This window comes from Zonotrichia albicollis, chromosome 13 (assembly GCF_047830755.1).
Source record: "Zonotrichia albicollis isolate bZonAlb1 chromosome 13, bZonAlb1.hap1, whole genome shotgun sequence".
NCBI lineage: Eukaryota > Metazoa > Chordata > Aves > Passeriformes > Passerellidae > Zonotrichia > Zonotrichia albicollis.
Genome location: NC_133831.1, coordinates 12,570,999 through 12,588,193, shown reverse-complemented (window position 1 = coordinate 12,588,193; position 17,195 = coordinate 12,570,999). Strand labels below are relative to the sequence as shown.

General features: G+C 41.0%; 1 protein-coding gene across 1 annotated transcript; it reads right to left on the bottom strand.

Annotated features, from left to right (window-relative positions):
- Positions 1-263: 263 nt before the first annotated feature.
- Positions 264-17,103, bottom strand: UBA2 (ubiquitin like modifier activating enzyme 2). The gene is made up of 17 exons (XM_014270996.3): positions 16,909-17,103; positions 13,504-13,587; positions 13,164-13,234; positions 11,980-12,044; positions 11,460-11,560; positions 11,194-11,315; positions 10,462-10,529; positions 8,127-8,248; positions 7,413-7,512; positions 6,717-6,877; positions 5,714-5,807; positions 5,510-5,622; positions 5,001-5,156; positions 4,337-4,433; positions 3,683-3,788; positions 2,767-2,903; positions 264-1,569 (listed from the first exon to the last, which is right to left on the bottom strand). Exons 1-17 carry the CDS (start codon positions 17,050-17,052, stop codon positions 1,286-1,288), a joined length of 2,025 nt encoding a protein of 674 aa, XP_014126471.2. The 5' UTR covers positions 17,053-17,103; the 3' UTR covers positions 264-1,285.
- Between the last annotated feature and the right edge of the window lie 92 nt (positions 17,104-17,195).

The window sequence follows — 17,195 nt, the reverse complement described above, 5'->3', positions numbered from 1 at the left end:
CAAAAGTGGGAGATTCTTTTGGTACAGTGACAGAAATGGCCAATTAATGCATTTTGAAAACCAACAGTAACAGTTTTGAGTTACCAACACAAATGCAGCAGGATTTAAGACACTGATTCTAAACATGACACTTTTGTCCTACACACAAAGTGTAATGTATAAAAATCAGTTTTCTTCCTTCTGAAGGCATGAGGTGGTGAAACCATGTATGTGGTGGTGCAGCTGCTGCAGCTGAAGAGCCCAATAACTGATTGTCCAAGAAAAAACATTCACAAAAGTTTTATTAAAAAAATTCCCCTTTCACCTCAAACAAGTGAAGCTTAAGTTCTGTACTACTAGGTTATGTTTAGAAAAATGGAAATAATACAGTAATTTTTGAAGGCTATACATTGTAAAATCCCATAAGTCAGCATAATTTTGGACTGTGCAAGCAAATATAGCAAGTATTTCAGATGTTATTTATTTGGTCCATCAGATGTACAGTATAGTAGTAGTATCTGAGTTTACAAAACATCAAATATAAATAACCTGAAACTGTAACAATACACAAAAATTTGCTTCTTACACTGACATACCAGGCAGTACGAGCTGAAAAACTGGAGTAAATTAACAGTTCTACAGTAATGTACATAGTGCCAGCTGATGTTTAAGAACACTGTTAGAAGGTGGCACTAATTTGCTTTGTTGGATTTTCTTTACTTGTTCAGGGTGTGAAAAATGTTTAGGACTAGGCTAAAAATGTTAATTCTTCAAGCATCTGTGATTTTGTGAATGCTGGAGGTGGAGCAGTCACACTTGCAACATGGCCTCAGAAAGGGATAAGCAAATATGCAGGCAGGCCACTGCTGGGAAATTTTAAAGGTAATCACTGAAAAATAAAAAATGTAGTTGCTTAAAATGTGGGCATCTGGTGATGGCCCTTTCACTAAACAAAAGCAGAGTTTTTTTGTCCTGTTGTACAATACCTAAAAGGTATTTACACAAAAATACCATGCTGTTTTCATGTTTAGATAAATACTTATCTGTAGGTATTCATAGACTATATTTCCACTACATTTAATATATGGAATACAGAAAAACCTTTCTGAGTCTATTGATACAAGAGCTTTATCATCGAGAGAAACAGACACAAATTATTTGGTATCCACTTTGAACCAAGACCTTAGAGTTAGTCTAGTTCTGGACATTTTTCACATCCCAGCACAATCTGCTGTTACAGTATGACACTATGTGAATCACTTTGCCAAGGGGAGGTTCCCTCAATGCTCTTCATCTTGCTGTTAGCTCAGCACACGCTCTTCGCCCCGACGCACTCGCAGCCTTTCTCTTCAAGTTTCCTCTTGTGGCTCCTGCTCTCCTCCTCGCCCAGGCTGCTGGCAGCCCCCTCATCCTCAGACTCCACGATCATCAGGTCATCCTGCTCCTGCTCAGCCCGAGATCTCTTGGCCCCTCCACACTCACAGCCCTTCTCCAGCTTCCTCTTGCGGCTCCTGCTCTCCGCATCCGCAGCGTTGCTGGAAGTGCCTTCGTCCTCAGAGTCAACAATCACCACGTCCTCCTGCTCTGGAGCTGCAAAAGAGGTGCCTGAGATTCAAATGGATCCTGCAGTGGATGCAGGCTACTCTCAAACCAGTTTTCCTACATAAAAATTGGAGCATTCTTTGCCATGCAACTGCAAGAATGTCACTGTTGAGTCAGAAATGATACGGAGAAACGAGTGACACACTCCAGGCATTCTCAGAAGGTGCAACCCATTCCTTTTTACACTCTAGTTCACTACAGGTGGACCTGATGGGTCCTTTAATCAAAACACCATCACCACTGGTTAAGAAACCACCCTTTTGGTAAGCATTCCTATGGGAAAACAGCTGGTTAAAAACCACCTGCAGATTGTTTACCATTCTTTCTCTCCAGCTCCCTCAGACCAATTCATGGGAAAGCTTATCTAGCTTTTTCTCTCTCTGACCAAACTGTCACATCCACACAAGAGTATCTTAAATGTGCCTGAAGTTACTATAAAATATCATTTTCACACTGGTGTTCCTTCTTCACTACAGGTGTGGAAAATACTGCAATAAGCCAAAAATATGGGAAATGCATTAGTTAGCTTGACTTTTTTTTGCATGTACAAAGCAGAAGAATTGCTGCTGTCTGCAGCAGGTGCTGGGAAAAGAAGTTTTGCACACAGCAAGCTCTAGAGCAGCTTCTCCTTTCCCTGCTGCCCTCAGAACTCCAGGAGAGAGAAGTCTCAAAGATGGGGAGAAGCAGAAGGGTGAGCAGACTAACAGAGCTAAAGAATAACAATGGATAGTATGAAGAAAGGGAGAGCCAAATGTGAACTTTCAAGACATCTAGAGGATTTTGTTTGGTTTTAAACACAAATTCACTGTAAAAACATATTAAATTATGCAATTTCTAATACAATTTAGAGGAATTTTTATCAATACTCTTAAAATTTAGTTTTCCCTCAAACAAGAGGGAAGGAACTACATATTTTGTGTCTTAAATCTGTGTACGTATCTTACAGGCAAAGGAACACCAAGTAAGTAAGAATTTCCAAGTGTATGTACTATACATTTCTGTCCTTTTGTCTCTTTGTAAAAATTGTAAATGTGCATTTTTCTATTTAGTGTTAGTTATACAGAGAGGCAACTTAAATGCCTTTTACTGTGCATTGGCAAAGTTCAATAACACAACTGAAGACAACTTTAACTGGACTGCACTAGAGAAGGACTGCTTTGTTTAATATTGATTACTGCTGATTACCTGTTGATGTTGAGGGCTGTGCTCCATCATCACTACCATTGCTAATGTTCCTGGATGCTGGTTCTGATGGTTTAGGGCCAATTCTTTCAGGGGCATCACCAACAACTTCAAATTCTACATCTTTTTCTAGGTCTTCACTGCAGAAAAATACACATGCTTTTAAACAGCCAGAAAATAAAATCCTGTCTTTTACACAAAAAAACAACCCATTCAAGTATTAAAGCACGCTGCAACTGTGACAAAATGAGAAAACATACTGAAAAAGAGGAAAATGTGTTCAGTCCTCTTTTGTAATTTATGCTTTGTCTATTCCTAAACACTATTCCACCCAGTGCTACCAACACCAAATGCTTAGGAATCAGAAAAAATATTGCCTGAGCTTACCTTTCTTCCTTACCAGCACAGCCCTCCTCCCACTGAACAAGCAGTGTGAATTTCTGTGTGTGGCTGTTACCTCCCCAGGGTTAAACACACACCCCAGTGAGCTCAGAGGGACTTCTGAACACAGCTATCAAGGAGAGCATCTATTATCCCAGCAGGCTGGGGTTTTTTTGCCTTTCAAGATTTTAGGGTTTTTTTTTAAATGCCAGTTTCTTGCTTGTCGGTTGCCCCACATGTTAATTTGTTTTTGCAATGTATTCTTATGTTGTGTAACAACAAATTACTGAAATAAACCTCTTTCAGTTATCGCTATAAAAAACAAAACCACAATCAAACAAGACTACAACAAAAAAGACACAAACCAAAACCCCTTAAACTATAATTTAATAAGTAATAATGATTCCTCTTTTGCCTTTATATTTCTTTTCAGCAGCTTAATCTTTGAACTTTGTTCATGTATTTAAATTGTGAGTGAAAAATTCCCTGTGGAACCATTCCATGTATATACACAAAACACTGATTTCAGAATCCTTACCTGTGAAGCACATTGATTAACAGAGTGTAGTCCTGGAGGAAATCATCTGCTTGTAGTCGACTGCCATTTCGAATTCCAAAGTCTGATAATTTCCTGTGGTTATTTGCTACAAAAACAGTAAAAACCTGCAGTGTACAGAGCTATTTATAGAAAGATCTTTACACCTGAGTAAATATGGAGTACTCCAGAACTTTTATGTAAGAACATATGATTAACATGTATTAGCTTCATTTAAATTGAAAGCTGACATTTAAGCCTATTAGGAATTGAAGCTACTTATGATGTTTGATTTATTTCCTCCTCATGCCATCCTGTTCAAGCACTTCACAATTACTGCATTTGGGAATATTTTGGAGTTGCTTTGTGGCATCATGAACAGAGCAGCACCTAGGAGCTGGCAAATGCAGGGGTGCCTGTTCCTGAAAGGAATCCTGACACACCAGCTGAGCAGTGCTTTGTGCAGGAAAGCTGAGCTGCACACACAGCTTGCACACAACAGCCCTGGCTGTCCTCAAGCCACTCCAAACACTCACAAACCCTCCTCAAACACTCGTGCACAGGGTGAGCACTGCAATGTCTGCCACACACCTACTCTGCAGAGTCTCTTCCAAGGGTTTGTGTACTCTTATCCCAGACCCTCAGGAGCGTACATACCTTCTGTTTCACCTTCTTCTGAAGAGATCAGAATAGTTCCCTTTCCATCCTCTATTTGTACATCTGGTGCTACCATAGCAAATTTTTCTTTCAGTATCTGAAAATGTAAATATATTAAAATATATTAAATCTCTGACTTAAAAAGATTTATTTAAAAAAACCCTGAATTTCTTGATTTTATTATTCTGGCTCATTTTCAGGCATCTACTGAAAGCCTATACTTTTTTGTTCACTTCCACAAACAAAATTGTTATATTTTTGAGGTCTGATACAGGTTCATATAAGCTAGAAAATTTTCTTTGAATACTTCATAAAATGACAGGATTACAAATCAATTGTGACCACAACTGTAATGTAGCTACTGAACCTTCAACTGAAATGCAAATTTCGGTTTTTTTGCTCTCAGATATGAATAGATTTTAAAACCACCAAAACTTACAAAATACAAACATTCTTTTACATACATACAACATACAACACACATGGGCAAGAAGCATACTGGCTAATCAGCTCTTCTTGTAGCTGAGAGAAATGTATAGTAAATATAAGCAGGAGATGCTAGGTCAAAATACACTCTGTATAATACACTACAGCAAATACCTAATTTTAATAATTTACAGTATTAGATTTGAAATGAAAGCTGTAACTGTAGCTCAAGATTTACCTTATCCTGGAGTGTCAACACAGTAACTTTGTGTGTGTTAAGTTTCACAGTCACTTCTGGCTTACTTGCACATACATAACAACTGGGATTTGGTGGATCCAAAGCACAAGGAACCAACAGCTTCTTCCTGGGATTTGGCTGCTTGTTCAGAAAAATCTTGAGGACAGACAAGAAGAAATCAGGTTATTCTGTAATTAGCAGCATGTCTAAAGCCTCTTTTCGTGCAGATTTCTTGTCCTGTCTGACAGGCTGTGCTGTTTCCTAATCCTCTGTGCTGTGCCTGCTGAGCAGGAGTCTCACAGTACATTTCCATTAACTCATAGGAATTTACAGATCCTTAAGACCTGCACTTCTCTTTTCATTGTGACTGAAAGTTCCCAGCATACTCAGAATCTACTGAAGCAACAAGTGAGAGACAGTAAAACTACACAACAGTGAAAAAATGTTAAATGTAACTTTTAAACAAATAATAAATAGCAGGAAAGCAAAAGCATTTTATTCTCACTTACCGTTCTACACTGATCTATTTTCCCCGACAAAATCTTCAAACCCTCCAGCACTATCAGCCCAGCAATCACTGCATTGGTAGTGGCTATAGCTGGGATTATATTTCCTGCCATTGCTGCAAAACAAACCAGAATGCAGATTTTTAACAGCAGAAGAAAAAAAGAAGATTGTAATTTAAATAAAACAATGTTCCATTTTATCCTTACACTTGATATCAAATCTGCTCTTCATGTTCATTCCAAAAACATGCATCCTGAGGTTTGCAGCAGCAGTGACAAAATCCATGGCAGAAGGGTCATCCTAAAAAGAAGTCAATACAAAAAACATTTTAAAAATTTAAAAATCAGATTACTCACTGGAAGGAGTTTGCTACACATGGTTCCTAAAACCTTAAAAACCAGAATTAAAATAAAAAACAAACCTGTACAAAATTCCATTTCAAATTCAATATACTTCCTCTTTCAGATGGTGTACTCAGATCAGCAACACTTTAAATACTAACTACAGATTCTAAACATGTATTTTATTGGCAAATTAGTAGATATGTACTAATAAAATACCTTGTACATTATAAAAATGTTTAAATCCTAAGTCTTACAATGTTTCAAACATTTTCAACATTGAATTTTAACTGTGAATCAGTTTCAAACTCTGGGTGTTTCAGAGAGAAGTATTTGTAAAATTGGTTGTAGTAATATTCTAATATTTTGTGCCCCCCATTTACAGACTGCTTTTTCTTATGCCAAATGATAACTGACTGAAGTGATACTGTGTGTGGTGATAAAAGAGAAAATTCTCCTCTTCAACAGAATTTGTGCTGCACACCTATCATCAGCTGATTGCTCACAACTCAGTAAACCCCCAGCTACTGACACCTGGTGAAGAGCATGCACTGGAAACACATAAGGGAAAAATGAAGCTGCATTATTTAAATATTTTCAAAAATCAAAACACGACAAATACTTGTGAATTTGTGCTTTTATGAGCTGGTGAATTTGATGAATGAAGTAATTCACAGCACAGCAGTTAATCCCTGCCCTGAGCGAGTTACACAATATAGTGTTTAAAGAATGAATTTGTTTACATATGGAAACTGTTTCCATAAGGTGTCAGATAGTTTTGTGTTAAGTAGTATCACTTCTAAGGACTCTGAATGAGCCCAACTAATACTTGTATTACCCATGTAGAGTTCACAGGTGGCAAACTAACCTTATCCCATATAAGAGCTTCTCCATCAGCCTTCTCAGCCAGGTGAAGACTCAGGGTTTTAACACTCTTTGAAAACAGGTCTGCATAGCTCCTGACATTGAGAACCTGCTGATCCTTCAGCACTGCAGAGCTCTCATTCTGCTGGTCAGGCATGTTTTGCTCTTTGGGGAAAAGGAGAAAAAAAAAAAAGATCAGGAATATTTGCAAGTTCCACAAAAGTTATCTCAAATAACTTTCCAATTTCAGCAGAATTCAGTATTTTCTACATTGAAGAACAATATCCTTAACCTACAGTAGCATTTTATAACATTTTATAACAAATCTGCATTTAAACCAGCTATGCCATCAGTCACCTAAACACACACAAATTACAGCAAACATAAATTTTCAACCAACTTGCAGACATAAATCTTATAAGTGCTTACAGTAAGGTGTCCTAGAATAAGCTGACATAATTTTGTTAAATATGTATTTTCTACTGCCAATACTGAGCATCTAAAACAACAACTGCAAAACAGTCTTAGACAAAGTGTTGTCTATACAGAGAAAAATTTGAAATCTTCAGGAAATGTAAAGAATTAATATGTTCATTATCAGATCTCAACTGTGGCAGTAAAAAAAAAAGTAAATATCACACATGCATTAATAAACAGCAGGTATTATTTACAAATGTACAGTAGGAGGAGGGACAGTTACCTTGCTTTTGTACCTCAGCCCAGTCCAGTGGCACTGGAGGCTTTCTTTTCCTCCACAGCTTATCCATTGTCAGCAGATATCTAATGTCATCTTTGAAAAGCTGGAAACATGAAAAAAAAATCAAATTAAAGGGAGGAAAAAAGACACTGAAAAACTAGCATTACATTGATGAGGTCATGATTTTCTCCTTGACAGTATTTTCAACTACATAAAAACAGATTCTACAATCTTAGTCCCTACTGTCTAACACTCACTGGATAGAGCAGACATAGCTCTGATTGATCTGGGGAGGAGTACAGTGAAAAATCAAGAAACAATAGTTCAAAGAGTGCTTTACCTGTCTATTGAAGCCATCCCTACAGTTCTTTGTATGCCCTCTCTGAGACAAATGAATGAACATGCCAATGAATTCCCAAAGAAAAGTTATTGCTACCTATGAACATTACATTCAAGCTCATTTCCTCTATTTATCCACTTTCAGTAACTGTGTAGAACAAAAACAACTAAATCAGTTTGTCTTTCCTTATGCCAGAGCCTGATATTGCACAGATGACTGACAGCTTTTAGGTAATCAGATTGGTTCTGATTATGCCCAGTGCAATTCCAGAGGTCAAACAGACCCTTTCCCATGAAAAGTAATGCTCAAGTTTGATTTAACTTTACACAACCTCATGCATTTCAAATAAAGACATTTATTTGGTATAAAGAACATACCTTAGTAAAAAGTTTAACTGGATCATAGCCAGTGGATTTAGCCCACTCCTTAGTTGAAACACGTTTAATCTCACCATCTTCATTGGATGCTAGTGCTCTGGCTTCTGCTTCTGCTGGCTCCCCTATTCACAAAGTGATAAACAGTATTTTAAATTAAAAAAAAAATCCCATCCAAATATTACCCCCAGAGTCAATTACCAAAATTATGCAGGGAGCATAAAATGGTTTTATTGCACCCAACAAAAGCTGAATTAGGCACAGTGTGTTTGCTCCTCTTTGCCTCTGAAACTGCAACTCACCCACTTAACCTGGTATCACCCAAGTCCTTTATTGGCAGAAACAATGAACAATTGTTTTCCACTAATTTTCTCCACATAATGTTGCTACTTCAGAAATGTCTTACCAGTCCTTTCAGCAGTCTCTTTTCTGGCTAAAGAGTCTTAGTTTGGTTGGGTTTTTAAAATAAACATAAAAATCGGTTTCCTATCTCTGGTTCTTTTTAAACAAAAAAATCTCTTTAAAGATACAAATAATTTTCTTTCTTTCCTAGTCACCTCCAACAACTGCTATCATGACTTCTAATAATCAGATTGATGTTTTTATAGAACTATTTATTAACATCTTGACTAAATGAGAAAAATCAACTCAGAGACCATCACTTTATGTGTAAATTTGGGAATGTTTCCCCTCTTTCACCAATGCATTATTTCATATTTATCTGCCTCATCTACCATTGTCCAGTTATTCTGTATTGCAAAGCTTTTTACTACTTTTTGAAGTTAGGTCTCATCTTTTTGACTCTGAGTGACTTTGCCTAATCATCTGTGCTGAACAGCACACATCTCCCATCTGAGACTCCTCCAATCACCATTTACCTTTATCATTCAAGTAGTTTATCCACTTCAGGATCTTCAGCCATTTTTGTCCCTTTTGGCTGCTTATGTCCCTCAGATTCCACTCAACAGTTTTTGGATCTGCCCCCTGGACATTTAGAGCAGCCTAAAGCAGACACACTCTACACAGGCTCGCTGATTCCTTCCATGGCCCCACAGAGCCCTGCTGGGACAACTTCCCTTATAAATGTTCCATTAACTCTTCCCTGGATGTCCTGATTTGGACTGGGAGAGTTAATTTTCTTTCTAGTAGGTAGTCTGGTGCTGTGTTTTGGGTTCTGCAGGAGATGCTGTTGGTGACAGGCTGATGTTTCAGCTGCTGCCAAGAGGTGACTCCAAGTTAGGGACTTTTCAGTTTCCTGTGCTCTGCACAAGGAGCTGGGAGGGAGCAGAGCCAGCACAGCTGCCCTGAACTGAGCACAGGGATTTCCAGACCTCAGAACATCCTACTCAGCACAGAAACTGGGGGAGCTGGCTGGGAGGGGCTGATCTCTGCCTGGGGACTGCCTGAGCAGCCACTGGCCAGTGGGCAGTCACTTGTTTGTCTTGAGTTTTATTCCCCCTCTCTTTATTCCAGTTGTGATCAATAGTATTACACATTTATTTCCATTATTAGCTGCTCTTACCCCAGCCTGTGAGGCTCCCTAATTTTGTGTGGTTCTCCCTGCTCTGGGCAGGGCAGTGAGTGAAGTGTGCAGTGCTGAGCTGCCAGCTGGGGTCAAACGGGGACAGCGCCCCCCTGTGTGACCACAGCACCCTGACCGTGGGCAGTCTGTCACTGCAGACACCAGGCTCCAGCTCAGCACTCCTGTCACTGCCCTGCTGTCTCTACTTAAATAAGTGGCATTGCATTTGCTACCTGTCAACTACCTCAGCCATTGTTTTGAGTGATTTTATATTGCCACTCTTGTTAAGACTCAGCTATTTCATTCTGCACTTCCTGTAGGAACAACCTGTCCAGTGATCACTGTCTGATGCTCAAAGCATTTGAAGAGTCGGAGGATCCTCTAAGCTCCCCCTCCCAAGTCCATTCATCTATCAAAGTATCCAAAAGAAGCAACCAACAATGATGCTTATTCACCTCATAGGAACTATGATAACTGTCCTTACAGAGAAATAATGAATAGCTGTAAAAATATCACTCAAAATGGACACACTTCCTATGTAGATTAATGCTCAAGTGTTGCAGGCTAGAAAAGCTCAAACACAATTCCTGAAGTTTCCTTGCAAACCCTCAGCAAGGAGTGGGAAATGCAGAGTGACTACAAATACCACTCAGTGCTCTGTTCCAAAAACAAGCCTCCCAGAGGCCAGAAACAGAATCTTCTTTAAAGCAAATTGAGCTGAACTCTCTAAGCTTAAGAAATGTACAGAAAGGAGTCATAATCTCTGAAACAGAACATTTCAGTAACAGGGTAAGCCACCAGATATATCACACTCACAGGCAGCTTCAGGATCAGCTCTGTCAGGAGAGACTTCTTGATCAGCATCCTCTTCTCCAAACAGCTGGCTATATAATAATTAAGAACAACAAGACCAGAATTTCAGCATATGTGGTTAAAGACTCATATATTTGCTAATGGATATATATTAACTTTATGATTCCTGCTTTCAGACAGACTGCCACTTCATACATTGCTTTTTAACATGCTGGGATTCATCACACGTGGACTTAACATGGGCAATACAAAATGCCCAATGCAAAAATGAATTCAGCAAAACACTTTTCTGTAAAACTCACTCAGTAGCTCACCCAATATTCAGCCTAACATTTACACTGCAGTACTAAATGCATTTTTAGAACCTCTGGGATATCCAAGATTCCAACAAACTTGTTAAAATATGCATTAAACTGAAAAATGTGCTTACTTCATACAAAGATGAATAATAAACCAATCTTAACCTACGCTGCTGTGCCAAACTACTCTGCCAGATTTTTTGTGCTATTAGAGCAAGGCCTAAATACTAATCAACCTTCCATCTTTATAACCACCCCAGCACCCAGGTCAAGGAACTGGAGGTTTCACCACAATCTATCTAAATCAATTAAAAATGAATTTAAAATCCATTATAATATTTTTTTAAAGTGTGTCAATTTTATTTCTTTCTCTGTATGTTTAGAAACCAAAAGAACAAACTTTTTTAAAGGATGTTTCTTTAAAAAAGTCACTTACTTGAACAAATACTTGGCCCACACAATGCAATGGATAGGCTCTGAGGGCGTGTTTCGGATGGTGCAGCCTGGGAAAGTTTTCTGAGTTGGTTTAGGCTGACATTCATAACATTCTGTCACTCCCTGGTGAAAAATGAAGCATTTATTTGTCACTCTGAGAAGGCTACTGATCATTTGGGCTATTAACAGATGAGCTGTAACTCTATCTCCAAACACCCCCTCCCTGTTGTCCAAAATAGCCAATGGCAAGGGAGACACCCCCCTAACCTTTTTGATAACAGTTACTTGTCCAAGGTAGCCTGCAGTTCCACTCTCTATAAGAGGAATATCAGCAGCCAGACACATCCTGTTCACATGGTTACGGGCAGCTGCAAATCAAGAGGGTTTTAAAGAAAAAATTTGAATAGTTAAGAAAAAAAAGAAGTTTTGCTTCTCCAAGTTCAAACTAGCATCCTATGCACTTATCTTTAACATACCTTGTTTCTCTATAGAGCATTTTCCCAAAGCCCCATTTCCCATTCTCACATGGACATCAATAAACACAGCAAACCAGCTGACTACAGCCACCCTGCACCCACAGTACCCAGCGGGTCCCATGAAGCAGAATTAGCAGGGCACATTTCCTTTCAGAGCACCTGCAGAAGCACCAACCACCCCTTCACTCTCTAGCAAAGCCCACGAGGCTCAGTGCAGCTGCAGATGGGTTAGGAGGATGCTTGTTATTCAAAGGACACTGCAGCAGGGAAGGAGCTACATGTGCAATAGAAAATCATAGTGAAAACTTCACCTCTGTTATCCAGAGCATTCATAACCAACGTAAACTGGCGGAAGAACTCTACGTTATAGTCAGGGCTATGGAAAACAAAAACAACATTTCAAATGGCACATCCAAGCTCTTGGTTATTACTGCACAACAGAAACTCTACACATGCAACCAATGTGATAAATTACACATCTTACACGTTTATAAATTTAGCTACCCTTTAACTGCCCCATTTGTCTTCCACCCACTTTAAAGCTGGGTGAAAGCATGAATTTTATGCTGCTGGAAGGAAGCTACTGCAATTAGCACTAATTTGACCAATGAAACAGGCAGACAAGGGAAAATGATTAAACTACTCTGACCTAATGAGTAAATTGGCTGAGCTGTGGTAACTGACCTTAAAAACCATCAGCTGTAGCTAAAACATGCACACTGTAATTACCACAGCCCATCAGACTGTGCATAATTCATTGTGCTCTGATAGCTCCACTGGTTTGACTGTGTGGCCATACCCTGAGGAGCCAACATATGGCACCTTAAATCCTGACACTTCAGTTATCTTTATGGTGCATTTTTCTGACTGAAACAAGAAGGTGCAGAAGAAGAGAGAGAAAAGAGGAAACAGGATTAACAGTTTCAGGAGAAGGAAGCAGTGAGTCAGTGTTTCACTGGCTAATAGAAACATCAGAGTTCAAACCCCCATGGTACAGAATATTAATTTTTTTAGAAACTGGAGCAAATATAAATTAAAACATGGGGAACAGCTAATGGAAACCTACATAATCTTGTACTCTACTCATTGGTTGCAGCTCATAAAGACTAAATTTCAACAGCTTGGGGCATATATGACAGTTACCTACACACACACAGAGGACTTAATTTTGTTAATCACAGTCTCAAGATTCACATGTGTCTTAATTTAATTATTGCTCAAGACTTCAGGACATCCTTACAGAGCAGAAACTCATATGGCAAATGTTGCCAATAAAATGAAAAACAGACACAAACAAATCACTAGAGCTTACTACCAGAGCTTAAAACCCATGCAAAAGCCACACTCCCACTCAAGTGCATGGTAGTTCACATTTACAGCTATTTCTCCTTACTGAGGAAGTTTTGCAAAATACCTTAAAGCACACCATTGCAGCATTTAAATAACACAGTACTTGCAAATCAAACATGTAATTAGAGCTTAAAACCAAACATACTTCATGATGCTATCATGGTAAGCTATAATATTAGCTTCTGGACAAAACTGTAACACGCTTTCCTTGGCAACCTAGAAACAAAACAAACAAAAAAAGAAAACAAAAAAAACACTTATTATTTCTTCCTTCCTTCTAAAAGACAGAATTGATACCAGCTGTGTATTGAGTAAGTTGACTACCTTAAGAGATTTAAATATTTTAATAATGAAATGCTGTGGATAGCCATGATCAGCCAACCAACACTTACCTCCTCCCAGCAGAAACTAAATTGTACATGTTTCTAACACTATCCATAAAATAATACTGAGTAATGAGCCTTGAGCTTTGACTTTTTCCTTACCTGTGATTTTGATCTTCCAACATGTTTCTTCTGAAACAGAAACTGTCTGTTGAGATTGCTGACATCAATAGTATCCAAATCAATCTACAAACACACAAGAGAGGCATTTCACTTTCATAGGTACAAAAGGAACAAAACCAGTAACACAGTTTGAAGAAAAGACAGTTGGCCAAAATGCAGAAACTTCACAGAAGATCCCTTCTCAGCCCTTTCAGGTGTCACATCAGTACACCTGAGGAGGCACAAGTGGTCACCTATGGCTGCTGGCAGGGGACTGTGACAGGAGTGCAGGTTACATGAGAATAAAGTTTTTGCAGAGATCCCTGCTGAAACTGCAGAGTCACCAGCCCTGGCCCTGCTCGCACAGGATGGAGATTTCAGCAGCAGTTCCTGAGGAGCAGAGCACAAGCTGGGTGGGAAATGCAGAAATCCATCAGACAGGTCCTGGCAGCCCCTCCGTGCATGGCCCACCCTGAGCCCAGGAAAGGCCCCACACCAGCTGGGCCTTCCCCTTCACAGGGCACCTCTATAAAGGTGGTGTTGCTCAGCCATCTCACACACACTGCAGGGCAAAAGCTTCCACTGCCTGAACCCACAATAACTGCCTCAGTGCACATTAACAAGCGATAAAGTCCACTTATAAAAAAGAAATCCAATCACACAATCAAAAAGTTTAAAAACACACAGCACAGAGCACACAAAGGATGCCATGACTGCAATTCCCCTAAGAGCTACACTTCCACTCATTAATATATACACAGGAACAGCAGAAATCCCACAAGAATTAACAAGATTTAACTAGAGCTCTGACATTTATTCCTACCTTTGTTACCACCACTTTTTGTGCAATTAAAGATTCTTTGATCAACAACTCTTGTTAGAAGTCTTCTCCTGTCCTTAACATTTTAATGAGGGGAGTGAGAGTTTTGCTGAGATATTTCAGAGATTTTTCTGAGATATCTCTCCCAAATTCCCCCAGGGGATGCTGACATACTCAGCACAGGAACACCTTCAGCCACCCAGAGAGCACTCAGACTGTGCAGTGTGAACTTGAAACATGACTGCTCAGGCTGTTCTCACAAGCTCCTGACTTTATTAATTCAGGTTTAACCAAACCTGAGTTATGAATAAAGCTCAGTACACACTCAGTGAACATCTCTGCACCAGAGATCCAAACCCCAGCATTTATCTACCTCTTCTCTCAAGGGAGTATTTTCAATAGAAGGAACTAAAAACTGCAATAGCTACAGAGTTTTATTTAAACAATTAATAAAAGCACCTGTGGATACAGAGCAAACAAAAAGATAAAACGTTTTGAAAATATAGAGCTGAGAGTGTAAACATTCCAACCACTGTAACACAGTAACTATCCATAGTCTGGTCTCTTTTTATAAAAATAGTATTTGGATAATTCACATTTCTGCCTCTGTTCCCTCCTCAAAAGACACACAGCTTGCTTAGTCCAAAGCCAGAAAGCCCAAGAACTTCAAGGGAAAACAATAAAGTGCAAAACTCTGTTAAAACCTTCACTACCCAGAAAGCTTTGAATATTTCAACTGGAGAAGATGACAAGCAACATCAGCTCCTGCTGAGAACAAGAATTACAATTAAAGGGAGCAAAGGGAGTTCTCCACACAGAAAACTTGAGACCACTAGACCTCAACAGAAGCTCCAGTCTAGCTAAGAGTGATGAGAATTTAACAGCTCACTTATAAGGCAACTACACTGCTCCCATTTTGGTAATTGGAGAAAAAGGCATCATCACTTAACAACTTTTATTCATGCTCTTAATTCAGACCTGGATCTGAAAAAAACATAATTTTGTTCTTCATTCTCAGGGCAAGGGTATGCCTTTTGACACTATACTTAAGTCTCATATTAGTTAGTTGTCTGGTATTAAAAACTACTGATTTTATTTTGGTATTAATATTCTTTTTTAAAAAAAAGCACAACTTACTTATAAAAAGTATTTCCAGATGTTCAAGTTTGCTAATATTTATTAACCGAGGAAAACTCTCGACAATATCACAAATGTTGACAAAAGCACTTTATTCTGCTAATAGCAAATTCCCTCTTTGTGTAAAAAGTCTTCTTTTGCTCTCACCTTGTCTTGTACCCACCTGTTATTAAAACATTATTTTTATCAAAACTGCCAGCAATATGGTCACATGAAGGCAGAGCCAACATGTATTTAAGTTAAGGGGGAGCCCCCAGTCAGCCTGGAAAGGCAATGCCAACCCCCAAACCATAACAAGGGAAACAAAAAGCACACCCCGATGAGATTTATGCCTAATGACTAAATGGAAAACCAGGAGCTTTAAGCTGGGCTGCAATGGACTGCAGGAGCACACAACTGACACAGCAGAGCAGTGGGGAAAAGGAGAGGAACAGTGCAGAAAATGCTTCCACTCCTCTGCAGTTATTTATTTCCCTGGTGCAATGTTCACATTGGATAGGCTCTCAAACCAAAAGGAAAATTTGGGATTAAACATATTCTACAAATTCAAAAAGCATTCCAGTAGGAAAGCCCAAGCTGTAAGAAGAACAAGGCAAACCAGTAACTGTTTTCTTCTAGAAGCTGATGTGGTTTTAGATACGAGCTGCTCTGCTCAACAAGTCTGGCTGCAAACCCAAACTCCTCACAACCTGTCACAAAACTCTCAGATGTGACTCCTGGGCACGTTACTAAAAAGGTACTGAAGGAAACAGACCTCTGTTCTAGTTGGATGTAAAACCATCTGGTCTTCTTTACTACAATAAAGGTGCGGACACCACGCAATCATAGTTTCACCAGCAGTATTTCTCTCGATCTCTTTTCATTACTACCCTCTCGCATCTGCCCTTCCCGCACGCGTTCACAGATTAATATCTGGAAGCAAAAGTGAAAGCAGGAGCCCGCGGGAAGCGACAGCGCTGACGGGTTTACAGCCCGGGATCTGCAAGCGCAGTTCACCCCTCCGGGGGTTCCTCGCTGCGATTCCTCCCCGTCCCGCACCCCCAGCCCCGGCAAAGGCGGCACTCGGCACAACTAAAGACTTCCAAGACATCGCCGGCAGCGAGCGCGGCACAGCGCGGTGTCCCGGGCGGTTCCACCCGCGGGCTGCTTCGGCCGTGCCAGGAAGGGGCCTGAGCTCGGCGGGGGAAGGAGGAGCTCCCAGCCCGGCGGGAGCCCGGCCCGAGGGGGGCGGCGATGGCGCGCAGGCCGCGGCCCCTTTGTGGCGCCCGGCCCGGCGGTCCCGCGGTGGCGCGGGCGGGCCGGGGCGCTTTCAAACCGCGCACGCACCGCGGCGGCGGAGCGGCCCCGCCAACACCACGGCCCCCGAGCGGCACCCGCGGCCCCGGGCTCGGCCTCCCCCCGCCCGCCAGCCCGCCCGCCCCGGCTCCCGCCCCGGCATCGACCCGCACCACGTAAATGTTGCTGAAGCCGGTGAGCACCAGGTTCTTGAGCAGCTCGCAGCCGATGCCGCCGGCCCCCACCACCAGGACCCGCGCCTGGGACACGGCCTGCGCCAGCTCGGGGCGCAGCGGCCCCGACAGCGCCGCCGCCATGACGGACACGGCGGCGGCTCCGCGCGCCTCCTCTCGGGCCCGCCGCGACTGAGCGCCGCCCGCGAGCGCGCAGCGCCCCCTGGCGCCCCGGAGGGCCCCGCGCTGCCCGGGAACGCCGCGGCGGGCCGGGCCGTAGGGCCGCG

Excerpts from the sequence above, each read along its gene's own strand:
- UBA2 (XM_014270996.3), bottom strand. The coding sequence starts at position 17,052 with ATGGCGGCGGCGCTGTCGGGGCCGCTGCGCCCCGAGCTGGCGCAGGCC. Across the intron at positions 12,045-13,163 it reads TACCATGATAGCATCATGAA|CCCTGACTATAACGTAGAGT; the intron begins GTATGTTTGGTT and ends TGTTTTCCATAG. Across the intron at positions 2,904-3,682 it reads TTAATCAATGTGCTTCACAG|TGAAGACCTAGAAAAAGATG; the intron begins GTAAGGATTCTG and ends ATTTTTCTGCAG.